This window comes from Diabrotica undecimpunctata, chromosome 6 (genome assembly GCF_040954645.1).
Source record: "Diabrotica undecimpunctata isolate CICGRU chromosome 6, icDiaUnde3, whole genome shotgun sequence".
In the NCBI taxonomy this organism is placed as follows: Eukaryota; Metazoa; Arthropoda; class Insecta; order Coleoptera; family Chrysomelidae; genus Diabrotica; species Diabrotica undecimpunctata.
Genome location: NC_092808.1, coordinates 59933316 through 59951629, shown reverse-complemented (window position 1 = coordinate 59951629; position 18314 = coordinate 59933316). Strand labels below are relative to the sequence as shown.

The following is an 18314-nucleotide window of genomic DNA, read 5'->3' as shown; positions in this document are numbered from 1 at the left end:
TATTTTATCATGGGAAAATATGTAGTATAGTAGCAGTGTGAAGTTTTGTGTGAAGTTAAAATGAGGATGGTTTAACATTTTGACGGGAAAAGAGCTTGGGTGTGTATTCTTCAAGGAACCGGCAATGAAAGGCCGGTTTTTATGAAAGAGGTGAATTTTATACTCATATTATGTAAATGTAAAGTGTCAGTTTTTGTCTGAGTTAATCACCGATTTGCTCGTACTGTGTTTTACCTGAGGGATTTGTAAGACGGCGTTTCCAACAGTTTAAAAGATGTCCACGTGGTTTCAAGTAGGAGCTTAAGTTTTTGAAAAGCCAAGCTTTGAAGATTACATAATCCAGTGCCCAGCTTCCATCGTCTATTTGTTGTTTCTGGTCATTTCAGACCATTTTACAGCTTGTGAGATGCATTTGTGTTGTTTTGCAGTGTTTTGAATCCAGTTCCAGCCCCAAAAACTTTTAAAGGAAATACACCAGTCAGTGATATCAGGTACTTTTTTTGTTAAAATTTTTCAAATCAAAAATAGACATTTTCACTAATAATTGCTTTCACGACAAGTTAAAAAAAATTGTAATAAATAAAATTATAAATTTTAGGGATTGGCTAGCTGTCATATTAATTATTCTTATCTCATTTTTTTAAATGCAAATAATTTTAAAAATTTAATGTTTCAAAAAGTTAAAAGTTAAATTGTTTTGTTTGTATTTGAAAGGTTAACCTCAGTAAGTAAGCTCCATTTAAGATATTTTGATTTATAATAAGTATACTAGTTGTAAATAGTTACAACTAGTTGTTGGAACCGCTACAAAATGTCGCCCAAATAGTGTCCCCAACGTCTGGAGTTTTTTTTTAAACCGATAGCAGCATTGAAAGTTGTTTCTGTATTTTGTTATTATTTGTATTTGTAACTGTTTATGGTAAAATAATTATAAATATGTAATGTTTCTCCCTAAACCAAGTGTAGTATTATGTCCTTCCTAAAAAGATTCTAACCCTTTTAATGTATTTTTTAGGAAAGGAAAGCCTATCTTTCCATCCAGCAGGAAGATTCTTGTAAGCGGCGTCCAGTCTAAATAGCTTAGGAACCTTCTTGTGTTGTGTTGTCCAGGAAATCCATGTGAGTACTTTTTGATTTCTCTTTTTGTAGCTACTCTTTTCCGATCCCCCTTTTTTATTCACTAACTCACGACCCAGCTCTCCAATCAAACCAAGAGTAGCCGTTCGAAAACATTCCGGTTTATTTGCTTACCATATCTCCAGCCCAGTTATTGTTTAGTCCCCATTTTCAAATCCCTATGTGATACCCAATGTGGTTGGCAATATAACCGCTACAAGCTAAGCCGTAAATTAAAAGTTTAATGTGTTAAATATAGTGTTACGATAGCATTGCTACGTCCATGATGGAATATAATCGAATCGAATCAAATCACACCAATTTAGAAGCCCGTGGAATGATTCGAGAGACAATTAAAGCGACCAGAAATCTCTAGAAGCATAGGTGTATAATATAAATAAGAGTAATTAAATTGTAGAGACTTAGTCTAAGAAATATATTTGAAGCATTAAGTAAGTAAAATGTTATAAACTAAATTGTTTTTTTTAGTGTTAGTGTCAAATGACTGTACATAAATTAAAATAAGTGTTAGAAGACTGTAAATAAAAATAAAATAAGCTTCCACTAGATATATTTTTCGATATAATAGAGAGTTTGATGAAAAACGTTTAATAATGAATTTACTGGTGCTAGGTACGATAATGATAATTTTAAATTACAGTAATTTAAATCACAAAGTAATTGTCATTGTTGGATTATTTATTCAACTAGTTATTAATCTTTCGAAAATATAGAAGAGACTTATTAATACTAGAATAAAAATGGTTTTTATTAACAAATGGTAAGGTGTTATTTGATAATTAAGTATCTAAACAAATTATTTAAAAAAAACGTTGTTATCTACGTATTTTCATTTTTTAAAATAAATGTAGGCAATAATTTTCAAGATGCCTTTATGAAACGCATCTGATAGAGAGTAAAGTATTAAGGAGTCAGATAATTTGTATTGACCAAATTTTTATTTGGTAAAACGCATCCTCAACACGTCTGTTGTTGCAACTGGTCACTGTAACGGAACGCATATTATTAAAATGTAAATAAAGCTATTAAAATGTTATGAACCCATATTATTTTGATTTTCGTATTGGTAAACAACTTATTTGTTACGCACCTTGTACAATTAGTAGATTCTTTTACATTTTACATGTATACGTTACCCTCGTCATTTTCTTGATCTACTATAAGTCGCACAAGTTCAAACCTATTTAATACAAAACACAATTTCCCAAAAGTAAACAATAAACCAGTAGAGAATACCCATGCATTTTCTTGCACGGAAAGCTTTACACAACACAAATACATAGGTACATACAAAAATTAGATTCATTTTATGTATTGAACTAGACAATATTATCACTTATAAATAAATGTGTTAGTACTACGAAGCCTTATATATATATATATATATATATATATATATATATATATATATATATATATATATATATATATACAGTGTGTTCATAAAGTGTGGAAACGGTCTATTATCCTATGAGTTAATTTTAATTATTTTCAGAGTTAAAGCTCTGACAGGTTGATTTTATTTTTGATTTTTAACCTTTTTGGAAAAAAAACTAACTTTTACCCCCACTCTCTTAGCAGATGTGACGTCATCGATAATTTTGTTAAATAAAAAGCATATTTTATCTAAAAAATTAAAAGCCCATATTTTTCTGAGTACAATTGTACCAAACTCATCATATTCAAACTTCAGTATACAGAGTGTAAAGGAAACCAGTGCTCGTATTTCTTAAAATTTAATTCAAAATTTATTTAACAAACGCTCGAATGAAGTGGCCTATTGTTATTGTTTATCTATTAAAGATAACCAATTCCATTCAAATGATAATGGATTTGTAATGGGCTGTAGATCAAAAATACAATAAAATAAAGTGATGACTATGTGTCAACGATATGTCAATATTAAATTGATTTGTTGTGTCACAACGATTTAGAAGTCTGCACTAGTAATTTTTTGAGAAATATTACCCTAAAAGAAATTATTTGAAATTACGATGGTGCTGTCAGAAAAACAGCGAATAGAAGTTTTGATAATCTTAGGATACGGCGATCGTAAAAAATATCCTGATCAAGTACCAATAAGTAAAACGACGGTAAGCAAAATATTGCATAAATTTAATGATATTGGCAATGTTAGAGATAAGCTCAAGAGTGGCGTGGCCGACCCACTTTCTCCGACGATAATCAATTAAATGTATTACTTGAAATTGAAGAAAATTCTCATTCTTTAATTACAACTTTATTAACTAACAATGAGATCTGTCGTGGTCCTGTTCATAAAATTCTAAAAAAAGGCGAAAAACATTAAACTTATACATGAATTCAATGAAGCCGACTTTGATAGACGCATGGAGTTTTGCGAAAATATGCGAAATAAATAAGAATTGTGTAATTGAAATAATGGATTTGAATATAAGATCTTGTTATCCGACGAGGTCACTTTTTGTTTAAATGGTACCGTTAATAAGCAAAATTGTCGTTATTGGGCAACAAAAAATCCCAATTGGACAATGGAAGTTTATACCTAATATACCCAAAAAGTAAATGTATGGGCTGGAATTGTTAGGAATACCATTGTAGGACTGTATTTTTTGACGGTACTGTGACGGGTGAAAGGTATTTAAAAATGTTGCAAACTTACGTAGTTCCATTTTTAACCGTAACATTTCCAGATAACGATAATCCTGGTCAAATAGATCCGACTATTTGGTTTCATCAGGATGGAGCAAGTTCACATTATGCTGTAGTAGTTAGAAATTTTCTAAATGTAACTTTTCCCAATCGCTGGATTGGACGACGCGGCCACATTGAATGGCCTTCTAGGTCGCCAGATTTGAATCCCATGGACTTTTATATTGGGTTATATGAAAAGTAAAGTATATGTAAACCGACCTACCAATTTGCTAGACCTCAAACAGAGAATTCGTACTAAAATGCAAAAAATTACACCAGTGATGTTGTGAAATATAAGCCAAGAATTCATTGGACGTCTTGGATACTGTCAATTAAACCAAGGAGCTTAATTCGAGCATTTGTTGTAATATTTTATTTGTTTGTTATATATATATATATATATATATATATATATATAATAATTTTTAATAGATCAGAAAAGTATTTATAAAATGTCAAGTTATTTCACCATGTCAAAAAAACAATTTTTAAAAATTCAACTTTTTAGTACATTTCGAAAGGGATCTTTTATTTTGAAGTGTTGTGTTTTTAACATCATTTGGAAACCCAAGTGTATTTAGAACATAAGGCATAAATGAAAAAAATATACAAACAAAAACTTTTTAAAATATACGAAATTGTGCCAAATGTCATTTAATATTTTTTATGAACTTTTCTACAATTACCTTTACATATGATCCTAATATGATCCGAATATAATACTGATATTATATTGTTGATAATTAATTAGCAATAATAAAGAAACTTAACATAATGAATTTTTTAGTGGTCTTAAAGGACTATGGCAAGTTTTTGGAACTATATTACCAGCATAATTGCCGTTGGAATTATTATACGGATATACCGATATAAAAAGAAATATGCACGAGAAAATGCTTTAAATTCTATTGATAAGGAAATAGAAGTTTGTGGCCATAGTATTAGTGATATAAATGAAGACTATTAAAACGATGTATAAAAAACAACATTTTTTGGTTTACATACCTTTAAAAAAAATTGAAATGGTATTTTTAGATACTCGGTTTACAAGTGCTGAAAGAGCATCATCTCCAATAGCTAAATATCTTTTGTTGGAATAATAAAATAAATAACTTTGTTGGAGAATCTATGGATCCTCCTTTATTCGGTAAAACTAGCTTGTTTACACTCGATTTGGAAATGTATGATAGCACAGTTTTTGCGGAGAAGATTACAACAGTCTTTATACAGGCCTGTTTAAAGTAAAAACATTATAAACATCGACACCTTTTTTTCTAAGTTTTGCAAAAGAAAATATAAAAATAATATGACCACCTCGACAAATTTCGAATACAATAATACACCATAAAATGAAAATCGGCTGTGTCATACCTCAGCAGAAATATGACACATCTCACTGAAAATTCCATTACCGACTCAGACCAACCTACATAACTCAGGATGCAGACATGGTAAATAGGGCACGTATTCGAGAAGCACCATTAGTTAACGATTAGCCCCAGAAAGTGTAGATAAAAAATGGATAAAAATAGTAAGAGTAGAATATTATTACAAAATAAATAAAAAATAAAAATGAATCAACATGGTATTAGTATTAAGTATAATTATTACTGCAATTGTATCATGCAAATGGTCATAAAAATCACAGTTCCACAAAGAAGTTTCAACTGATTGCTTCAAAATTAGAAAGAATTAAATTGAAACATGTATAAAAGAAAACTGAATACTCAAGAAACGGCAACTTATTTATACTTATATATAATAAAAATGAAAAAACACACTTCATACAGTTCGAACCACACAATTTCTAAGTCCAAAAAATTGATTTTTTAAAAATTATTCCTTTGTTTCCCTTAAAAGCATGGCAAATTAACTCCTATGGGATTTTAAATTAACAAATGTTTAATTTCAGTAAAACCACATTTGCAGTAAAACAGCCTACACTAGGTATCTGATTACTGCAGACATTGAAAACAGTACTGTCCCCAATAATAGAACTTTTTCATAAATTCCCAACATACGACACAAATATTTTTTGCTAGAAGCACATTAAAGGCATCATACCAAAGCTATTTTACAATAAGCGATTTTTACAACATAAACTACCACATTGATAATATGTATCATGTTGACTTACCGGGTCAAACATTCGAGAAGAGAACTATTGTTAAAATAAAATAAAAATATGTTAGTTTATATACAAATTAAAGTTAAGTAATAATTGTAAGAAAATTCTTTCGAATAATTTTACTCTTTTGGTCATTTTTTGCCCATCTTTAATTGCAACTTAATTATATTAATTATATTAAATATATTCCACCTAGAAAAAATCCAGAATTTTACATTTTTCCTATTTTTAATAGATTAATTACTTGTAATACTAAAAAAAAGGTAATGCATAGGGTAGCTGTGCCGATAATCAATAAATATTTTAGACAGACTTAAAATTTGTGAAATACCGTCACAAGTAGAAAAAAAAACGAGGTGGAATATTTCTTATAGTAAAGGTGATTGAAACGTTAAAAAATTAGTGCAATTGGAATACATTCGAAAAAAGTGCAGTATGTGAGGCAATAAAGAATGCCATCCATATGAGACATAGACCAGTGTCGGGAAGACCGGAAAAACCTTGCAATGATACATATTGAGAGACAGCGAAGAATCGATTTTTGTCAACGTTTTCAGCAAGACAATTTTGGTAATAATTTTATATATGTTGGAAGTTGGAGAGCAATATCTTAGCCTGGTGTTACACCTCTCTATACAGGGTGTCCCATAATTAATTGGACATTAGCTAATAGGTGATAGCTGACATCAAAATAAAGTGTTTGAGCTCAAATTGCTTAGGCAAAATGTTGCTAGTTTTCGTTCTACAGGGTGATTCATTAATATTTTTTTTATATCATTTTTAGGGATATATTGAAAACTATTCAACCGATTTAAGTGAAATTTGCTATCTTGCTATTATTTAGTATTCTTCATATGAAAATAATATTAGTTTTACCATTGACACTAGGTGGCGTCACCTACTATAAAATTGGTTCAATAATGTGGCCATAATTTTTTTGTCCGCCCTGTATAAACATTTTATGAGAAAAAACATGAAATAACATTCAATTCTACACAAAACAGCTACCTAGTCCTCTTTCACATCAAAAAAGTACACCGTTTTCGAAATAAACGTATTTTGTTAATGATGCATGTCTCTATTTAATTTTTTGTAAAACAAGTATGCTTTGAACTTAATGGCAACGTCAAGACGTAGCTACGACTTTATTTCTTATTGGTTGTCAAAGTGCAGTGCGAGCCATTATTTGTCAAAGTGCTATTACGTTTTTTATAAACCACTTAAGATAAAGATAAAATGCTACGTCATAGCGAATTTTCTAGTGTAGAAATACGCGATATGATCTGTTTGTATGCCCAGGAAAATTTTTGTTCTCGTAAAGCAGCTCAACGCTATTTCGAACTTTATTCCAATAGAAGGCAATCAAACTATTAAAGTAAAAACAGAGAAGACCGAGAGTAATTGATGCGGATATGGAGGATGACATTGGTGTACGTATTCCAGAAGATCCAGAAACCAGTACAAGGCTTGTTTCTGCGGACACTGGTATAAGCAAATCTACGGTTTCAAGAATAATACGGACAGAAAATATGTATCCGTATCGTTTTAGTCCAGTACAGAATCTTTTACCACAGGATTTTCCAGCAAGGCTTCGATTTAGTCAGCTTATGATAGGGCGGCATTTAGACGATCCAATGTTTTATAATAAAATTTTATTTACCGATTAAGCCACATTTACTAGAAGAGGTGTGTTTAACTGGCGCAATAGCCATACCTATGCGACAGAAAATCCTTATGCATTTCAAGAACATCATTTTCAACATGAGTTTTCCATAAATATCTGAAGTGGCATTTTGGGGATTGTATTGTAAGACCATTCGAATTACCAACTAGGTTTGACGGAGTAACTTATCTAAATTTTTTGAGAGAAGATTTACCAACTCTTTTAGAAGACACACCTCTAAATTTGAGACGTAACTCTTGGTACATGCATGATGGTGCACCACCACATTATAGCCTAGAAGTTAGAAATTATCTAGACGAAATTTATCCTCAAAGGTGGATTGGTAGAGGTAGTGTATATCCATGGCAGCCCGAACTAAATCCCCTAGACTTTCACTTGGGCTACCTAAAGTCACTTGTTTATATAAAAAAATAAATAAATGTCAAGAGTTATGGCAAAATATTGTAGAAGGAGTTAACGTAATTAGGGGCCAAAGAAACTCATTATTTAAAATAAGACAAAACTTACACAAAATATTTAGATTATGTAGTTTATCTAATGGTGAACATTTTGAACACTTATTGTAATTTTTTTTCGTTTCGTTTTGAATAATTCACTTTGTCAATTGTTTTATATTCACTGCATTGTTTAATTTAATTTAATTTCTGATTTTTTTTAAATTTGTTACTGTGTAAAAGATTTAATAAAAATAATTGTTTCAATCATATGCATTTTGTTTACAAAAATTATCTACTACTAATACATTTAATATTCACTGGTTTTCAAGACCTTTTGAATAAGGTTTGAATTTACATAAGTTTTTGTAATTTTTTTTCATTTTATGCACGTCTCTAAAAAACACATTTATTTTGAAAACGGTGTACTTTTTTGATTTGGAACAAGAATACTTTTTTTGTGTAGAATTGAATTTTATTTCATGTTTTTTTTCCTAGAATGTTTATACAGGGAGGATAAAAAACATTATGGCCACATTAATGAACCAATGATATAGTAGGTGGCGCCACCTAGTGTCAATGGTAAAACTAATATCATTTTTACATTAAGCATACTAAATAATGGTAAGATACCAAATTTCACTCAAATCAGTTGAATAGTTTTCAATATATCCCTAAAAATGATATAAAAAAAATATTAATGAATCACCCTGTAGAACGAAAACTAGCAACATTTTGCCTAAGCAATTTGAGCTCAAACGCTTTATTCTTATGTCAGCTATCACCCATTAGCTAATGTCCAATTAATTATGGGACACCCTGTATAGATGATGGCACCACTATTAGTACAATATACTGTGAGCTACTAAATAGTTTTCTTCCTGAAACAACTAATTTTATCGAGAGGGTGGCGCTTTATTAGAGTAATGCAAAATGCCATATTTTTGTTTATAACCAAGCTTGAACATCATTTGGGTACAATTTCAAGGTACTTCACCAAATCTTTGTGCCATTAACAATATCAGGATTAATGAAAACTGAGCTGAAACGACCAGCGTAACGAAATAAAAGGTTTGATTCGATCAGTTTTACAGGCTTGGAACAACATTACGGAATATTATGGCGGTGACCTAGTCTCTGATATACTTGCACGTTTAGAGATTGTGCCTTATTCTTATTGTGTAATACCCAATTTTGAGCGTAGGAAACTCCTCTACATATATCAGTGTTAGGTATCGTTAAATGTACACAGGTATACAAAACTTACAGCTGAAAGTCGACTACGAACCACTAAGTGTAAAGAAGCTGTACTTAGACATATTACGACTTGTGATTTGAGCCTTCAAAGCGGCGATCTAGAATATACTTCTTTTTGTAGTTGAAATAAAATCCATATCATTCGCTACCAAAGGTGGATACACTCTGAGCTACCTAGGCCGCAAGAAATTGTAAGTAAATGAAATGAATAATTTTTAATCATTTTATAATTTAAACAGGTAATAAAAGTATATACAGAAATATTATAATTGTTGGATATTTTCTAGGTGGACTATATTAATCAGTACGTATTAATATTTTTTTCGAATAGACAAATAATTAAAAATGAATCTAAAGCCATTTGCTAATTAACACTATGGTTTTCAGTACTCGAAAGGTTCTCATTGAAGAGGGTTGCATGGACGTATGGAGCATAGTAAAGAATAAATAAGTAGAATATGTCATACATAAATATCATGTCTGAAGCAGGTAAGGAGAAGAAAGACAATAGACAATAAATTATAAAATGCAATATATACAGCATTATATGTTCGTATTCAATACAATCATAGAAAAATGATAAAATTATTCAGAACCGCATTCAAGAAAAGGAATGATCTCAAGAGAGTATGATGTTAACCTAGAGGAATAAATAATTGAAATATTGTATTTATATGAAATTAAACCAAAATTGATTATACCTAATGAAAATTACATTTTACATTTGTTTTTGGATTTTCAATTTCCAATGCGGAAATCGTTTAATGCATTAAGAAATTATGTTAACCTGTAATTAATAATTGACTGTTAATTGTCAGTTGATAAACATTATAGGTTAACACACTTTCTCAATTCATAAAAAAAATTTTACGATTTCCGAAATAGAAATTAAAATGTTACAACAAAATATAAAATGTAATTTTCATTACAATCGATTGGGGTTTAATCGCATACAAATACAATATTTAACCTAAACACGCAACAAGAAAACAGTTTCAGGAATAAATAATATTTGGTTAATATAACAAACACGACAAGAAGGCTGATATGCCAAAATATAGAACAAGGAATTGTATGGAAACCGGTGTGCATACATCATGTGACATGGAAACAAAAGGCTGATTATTCAATTCTCATTGGTTTTTGATGATATAGTACTTTGGGTAGGAATATTTATAGTCTTAGGAATCTGTGATACAACATAATCAAAATCATTATCAATAAATTGAAGTAGGAGATTAATCTCTATAAGACAGATGGTTAAAAGAAACGAAATAATTTCATATGGTCGTGACAAAAACTACTGTTGCAACATTTTTAAATAAAAACTACGAAAGCATTTGATTAAAAGAATCGTTCTACAGGCCATAATTAGCAATAGTTTATTTAAGAATTACTGCATGCTTATCTTTCTAACTCAGCACATATTTTAATAAAAAAACAAAATATCGGTAGTTGTTTATATGAACATACTTATATATTTTTTTAAATATTAAATTAATAATGTAAGATATCTATTATTACAATAAATTCGATTCCCAAGATAAGCAATTATATTGTAGATTACTAAAGCTAGGTATTCATTTTCAAATTTTCTTCAAATATCATTTTAGAAAACCAATATAGCAATAATATTTTTCCAACAAATCGAGCCTCCAAATTTAAATTTTCGAAAAACATTTTATTGCTAATCCTTGTAATGCTTTTAACATACCTACTATGTATTTCTAAAATATTTTCTTTAACCTATTCAAAATATATTATGCAATAAGTTCTGAACAACTGCTTTGGAGTAGTATACAAAGTGATATTTATGTGTATATTAACTTTGGCAGTTAAAATTTAAGAAAAAATTTTTGGCACGATCGCGATGTGTTGCGGATTTTATTGAATGGGTGCGGTTGTACTAAAATCAATAAATGTTTAGAGATCTTTGGGATATGTCAACACCCAGAAACTGAAGGTACAAAAATATTTGGATATAAAAAGTTTTAGTCGCAAGCTAGTGAAAAAACTAGTATTTTGTATCTATTATTACTAGGTCTTTTCATTGTTATGCAATAAAGTGACCACGTTATAATCTGAATTAGGTTTAAAGGAACCACAGTTTGGATTAAGAATAACAAGTTCAATTAATTAAATCTTCATAAATATTGTCAGTTTTCAACACATTCACTTTACTTCTTTTAATTGTCTTATTTACCTGCCCTCTGGACGTTACTTTGAAAGTGTTAATAACATAGTATATTTTGAAAGTAGTGCTTTAAGGCAGCGTAAGATACTATTGACAGACCCCAATTATATTCGGCTATGAATTTGGAATACCAAAAGGATTGGTAGAATTGTTAAAATGACAATGAGGAAAGTTAAATGTAAAGTGCGGGTACAAGGAGATCTTTCAGAACCATTTACAACTATCAGAGGACTGCGCCAAGAAGACGCGCTATCGAAATACCTTCAATCCCTTTTTATACTCGAAATACCCGTCTTTTGCTTTTAATCATTTCATCATGCTATTGTTTCGAATCCGTGTATCCTGAATTTATCCATGTCGTGTCTACTTAATTTATATGTTTATTTTCTTCACTGGCTTGTTTAATCTTTCGTTTCAGCTCCAAAAAATTTGTTTTCTCCTATTTGTCTATCAAGGAAGATTCTCTACTGTGTTTTAGATACTAGAAATCCACTTTTTTCAAGTTTTCATTATATCATTCTAGAGATATAATTTATTTCGTAAAACTCATAACACATCTCATAATTTTTTGAAGTAATAAAATGTCGTACCTTAAGTGGATATCATGTTAGTTAGTTCTTAGTCTTTGTTTTTATCTTCTCATCGATTTTAATTTGTCGTCATACTGAAGATGGAAAATGGACCAAATACTACTCAGGAATGATCTATTAAAGCATCCAGTCTAATAAGTCTGATGATCCAAATTCTAAAACTATATGTAAAAATCATACATCGCAGAATATATCGAAATGCGACACCGATATAAGCATAATACAATTTGGTTTTAGACCTAGTCTTAGGACCATAGAAGGGTTGTTCAGGCTGACGGTTCTCCTACGAAAATGTAGAGATCAGAGGAATTGCTTTGCTAAACCCACTTGAGGACTTCGAAATGTGGATGGACCGACCTATAATTAGGATATCCTGGGTGGATAACGCCACAAATTACAGCTCCCCAATATAGGATAGAAGCTTAATAAGCTCCAAAAACTAATTATTGAACCTAAACTACGCTAAGAAGACGTTAAGATTCTAACATATAGATTAAAATCAAAACTAGATAGACGATTCAGAACAAGTGATCATGTTTTAACAACTCTAACATAAGCAAATGCACATATATCATATCCACTCGATAAAACGTACTAACATATATGACCTTCGTGGACTTTAAAAAACATTCGATACCATAGAATTAAAAAAATCAATTGAAGAAAACTTAAAACATCGAATCAATAAAAATCTGATTCAAAATGAACTGTGATGAAATTAAAATCATGACAAACCAAAAATACCTAAAGATTATCGTAGAACAAACAAACAGACAAAGACAATATGAAAAATAGCGAAAACAGTTACTTTTAAAAGAGAAAATTTCTATTCTGGTGAAGCTATTATACAGCAAAAAATAGTTGATGATATTCTGTGAACATTAAAAAAACCGATTTTAATGCTTTGTTTTATTATTGAAAATGAACTATTGGTTTGTAAGAAAGTGTGTATTTTGTGTTTAGAAGTGAAAAGTCCGAAGAAGCATAGAAGAAATTTCAACGACACCTCAACATGGAGGGAAATTTTATGTACAATTAGGAAGTGATAGGGTGATGAAAACTAAAGAATTTCAAAAAATGTAAGATTAATGACAAGGTAAGAAATAAAAAAGATCAAGTGAAATATTATTATAGTTTCACAATATTGCAGTCGTCGATCTGGATCATCCTCTGTCAATTCGTGCACCATTTTCATCTTATAGGGATATAATTTTTGCTTTTTTAAAGTGTTTAAGACAGTCCTGTTACTAACTTCGCATTCGCGAGCAACATTTCTAGTTGAACTGGATGGATTTACTACAAATTGAGACAAAATATCTACTTGCTTTTCCTCAGAAGTCTTTTTTTTACCATCCCGTTTCTTGTTCTCGACAGAACCAGTTTCACAAAATTTGGTGACAAGTAGTCTATAGTAATGTCGATCAATTGGACGATTCGGAAAACGTTCATTAAATATTCTCACAGCTTCATGGTAGTTACGGCATGCTTCGCTAAATATTAAAATTGCTTCACATTTGTCTACTAATCTACGAGGTGGTGCCATTTTGATTGTTTTGAATTTTGAATACTAAAAATTTACAGTTTACCACTAAAGCTCACCAAATCTCAAGTTCTTGTCAATATTCTTTACAATCAACAGTGCTAATTGCTTGGTTTTTATGACAGTTGTCAAAAACTATACACGCCAACTAGATTATTTAAAAAATTGTTCTAACCATGATATGTTTTAACGACACAAAAGTATTTATTCTGCAAAAAAATAATTCGGTATAAACGTTCAAGAATAAAAATTAAATAAATTTTGTTATACCGAATGTCCCATATTAAAGCAAAACCAGTGTACCTACTTTTGTATTGTTGTATCGCAAAGTGTATTTCCAAACAATAAATCGTTATTAACGAACAGATCCTTAAAGTTAAAGTAAAGTGTGATAGATTTTAGAATTCTTCTTTTCAAACCCTTTCCAACAAACTATCGCACGACCCCCATTGCCATTTAAAAAATCTGAGGGGATAGCTGTCAAGTGAAAGGGATGAAAGGGGTGACAATTTTTTTATGTTATAAAATACCTCTATTAAAATAAAAATTGACGGGTCCGAGCGTTTTTCATCTTTGTCTTAAATAACGGAGTTCACTAGGGGGGTAAGACTTAATATCCAATATATATATATATATATATATATATATATATATATATATATATTAAAGCTCGAGAATTAAAAAAATAGTTAACCAATAGCCCTTTTATTGACTCCAACCCATCCAAAACAGTTATAATATATCCTCTAAAATAACAGCTGATCTGATAGATGAAAAAGGGGGTTGAGGTTAATTGGGTATACAGCTGATTGAAAGCCAAGTGTAGTCTGTTCAACATTCATTATATTTCGCCAATTTTCATTGGCATCATCAGATGAGAGCTACAATTATTTAAAACATGGTAAAATACAATTTAATAATTGTTTGTTGTTTATATCTTACTTGATTGAGGTTAAATTTTAATAACATCAAGTAATGATTTGTGGGTACAATGTGGATTGCAGCTATCATGTAGACATGCAGACATGTAACATTTAGTTGTATAATTTACGTTCACAATTAAAATATAAGAAACAAAAACACAATTCAAATTAAAAACAAAACATACACAAAACGTTTAGTTCGGTAACTGTCATTAAGGTTAAGTACCAGAATTACCAAATATCGAATGTTACTGATTGACTTATGCCAGACGATAATTAGTTCCATGGTGTTGATGTAGTAGTTGTTTATTTGATTAAGATTTACCGTAAAGGTGTGTTGTAGTTGAAAAATTTTGAAATTACATTTTGTGTTGCATTAATTATTTAATAGTTATGTGTGTCTATTTATAATGTTTTACTTTTCGATGTGTAATAAATAATCATAAATCTCACTCAGATGCTCAACATCTGATTTCTTATTTATTAAATTATCCATTTGAGTGATAAATATCCATATATATATATATATATATATATATATATATATATATATATATATATATATATATATATATATATATTGTAAAGAATACGACCGTCAATTTATATTTCTAAAGTACTTAACTAGTGAATTCAGAGGTTTAATCGGTCATTCAGGTTGGCAAATAAAAAAAGAAGTCAACTACTTCATAAGTTTATCGAAGACGTTTCGCTTTATATTTCTAAAGCTTCATCAGTTCTAACTCAATATGTAGTATATTATCGATGTTATCATATATCTACTGTACACTTTACTCATTATTTAAAACTAACTTAACCAAAAAAGAAAAAACAAAAAACAAAAAACAACACACAAACTTTGCCGAAAATAATGTTCATATTCGTAGATATGAATATTTAAAAAATTTTAAACGAACATTTGGCTTCATTTAGATGGTTCTCCGCTGAAGACCAACAAAGTTCTGTTCTCAACAAAGGAGAACAGCACCAATGTCTTCTTCTCAGCTTCGGTTATCCTTGTTTTTGTGAAATTACTTTTTCCAATTATTAGCTTCCACCAATTTAACAGGTTGACTGCCAGGCGGTCGTATACGACCGACAGTTCAATAAGTGCTGCATGCCACGGCGGTCGTATACGACCGATTTGATACGGTCTGTGATATAGTTCCTGTTTTGCTAGAGATCGTGTAGATAAGTGAAATTATTGCAGTATTCGACCATTGTGGCATACAGTCGTCGTATATACATATCAGTTTTCATTTTGGCTGAATAGGGGAGACTAAAATGATATCGAAATTTTGACATGTTTATTTCGAGTAAAAAATATAAAACTATAAAAAATATCCAATACAAACTGAAATACATACAAAAGTTAAATAAAAACACAAAAGAAATTAAAAATTATCGGTTATTTGTTATATCGGTGTTTGTTGAAACAATCTAAACGAAGGTGTGGTTGACCTTCACAAGTGACACAGTAAGTTACTACTTTTTTGACCTGATTTTTTGTTATGTTTCCCCGAATCTTCTCTTTATAACAACCTTTACAGTATTTCTTTATTTTATCATATGGTCCTTCTTTTTTCACCAAAGTATGAGTTTGCATCGATCTCCTTGTAGTTCGTATTTGTTGTTGTTCCCTTTCGGAATCATTCTGTGACTCAATGTTGTCTTCATAACTTAAGAGCGACTTTATTACATGCTCTCTAAATTCAGTTATTTTCATCTTTTTATCGGCTAGTTGGTTGAAAATAATGTGAGAATTTACGAGGGATGTTCCAAGAAGAAATTCTACAGCGAGCTTCCTGTACCATTTAAGTGACTTTCGTAGAGGTGAATTATATCTTGCCATCTGGTCTGACTGGTCAATTGAGGACTTTGCCTCATTGTATTCCATTACAGCCTGAGGTTTATGAACAACACCACTTCGTCGCTGAATTGCTCGAGTTTCGGTAGTGTGTTTAGTAGATAGTAATAAGACATCTCTTTTATCCTTCCACTTCAAAACGCAGATGACTGTCTCGTTTTCCAACCCAAACGTTTCCCCTTTTTTCAATTTTTTATTTATTACTTCTTTTGGGTTTCCACGACGATTTGCTCTTAGCGTCCCAATATAGTGAGTTTCCTTGTCAAGTAAAATGTTAGCTAACTCTAGGCTTGTATAGTAGTTATCGGCTAGATCATCAGCAGAATTTTCCTGGCTTTGGTGATCTTCATTTTGCTCAAATGATAATATGTTTTGTTGGTTTTGTTGATCGATTGTAACTTGAAAAAAGTCATCTAATTCTTTCAAGGAAATAGCGCTGTTCAATTCCAAAGGCTGTAGTTGGACAATATTTTTTGAATTTTCATCCAAAGAGTGTATTTCTTTGTGAATGTTATCCAGGCTGGAAAGTGACTTAGAACAGCATGGCTCATTACCAATTTCCATTTTTTTAACAAGAGTGTTTAGCTTTCTACGTTTATTTTTCAAATTTATTTCTTCTTCCGCTTCTGATCCATCGGAGCTATATAGAATTTCTTCATCGCTGGACGGTAAGAACAGAGGGTCTAGGTCAGAATCGAAGGAAAAATCATTAGGTTCGTCATCTGAAAAAAAAACAAAATTTTTAACCGTGAAACTGTCAAAAAAAAACGTTAATTATTTGCAACTTATTTAAATTTTGCAATAAATTGGTTTTGTTTTACTTCATTATTTTTTATTTATATTAACGATTTGTATGATTTTAGTAAATGGTATTAGCTATTGTTATTTTCTGACTCTTTGTAAACTTTTGCTATAAATCTTTCAATATCTATATTGTCTATATAGCTTTCAATGACAATAAAGCATATTTCTATGCTATTCTACTAATAAATAAATGTGTATTTTTCAGAATATTATCTTGCTTATTGTGTAGGTACATACTTCAAACAGTAATCCTATGCAATGATTTACATCTGAAAATATAATAGGAACATATGATATGAAAATATGAAAATTATATCTTACCTGAACGTTCATTGCTTTCCAAAACCATACCAACCATCATTTTACCGCGACTTCCCATTTTATTTCAAGAAATAATAATTATTTTTACTATTATCTAACTCTAAAAATAACACGAGCACAATTAACTTACTTGTCTTACTAACAATCAAACCTCTACTCTCTACTGATAAAATATTGGTCAAAACAACCACTCAACAAGTCTCATCATGAACAGAACGACCGCCCGACCGACCGATTGGCACCAGGGGAATAAGTATGCCGCCTACGCCCAGGCGGTCGTATTCGACCGCTGACCTATTTTTTCAAAAATTGGGACTAATAAATGAAATTGGTGAAATATTAGTAATGGAAGTATTTTAGTTGGTTGCCAGATGCACTTTTTTCAACTTGGCACCATGGACTTTTTTAAACATTTTTATGTGGCAGTCAACCTGTTAAGATATTTTTCTTCACAGCATTTATAAACCACCAAGCAAACCAGCAAACAGCATTTATTTTTATTCTTCTTTTCAATATATCAATATCCAATCAAAAATATTATTTAATTTTAATATTCAATTAATACTTCTTCCATTATCATCATTTATACATAACATAATTTTTAATCTTCAATAATATTTTCTTTATACTGTTTCTTAATCTTGATTTAACTCACTATATTGAACAATTGTAACTGATTGACTGCCTCTAACTAATTTTCATACTGGCCATCATAGTAACTGTAACTCATAACTGATTGACTAACTGAATGGACTGAATCCA

General features: G+C 30.3%; 1 protein-coding gene across 2 annotated transcripts in view; it reads right to left on the bottom strand.

Annotated features, from left to right (window-relative positions):
- Window positions 1-18314, bottom strand: part of LOC140443464 (calpain-A-like) — a 343829-nt gene that overhangs the window by 246763 nt on the left and 78752 nt on the right. The window contains exon 3 of one of the 2 annotated variants that reach the window (XM_072534748.1): window positions 5948-5971. The exons of the other annotated variant lie outside the window; for it this stretch is intronic. Within the exon in view, the coding sequence (XP_072390849.1) occupies window positions 5948-5971 (24 nt within the window). The remainder of the gene's footprint in view (window positions 1-5947; window positions 5972-18314) is intronic. 2 annotated transcript variants of the gene reach the window in all.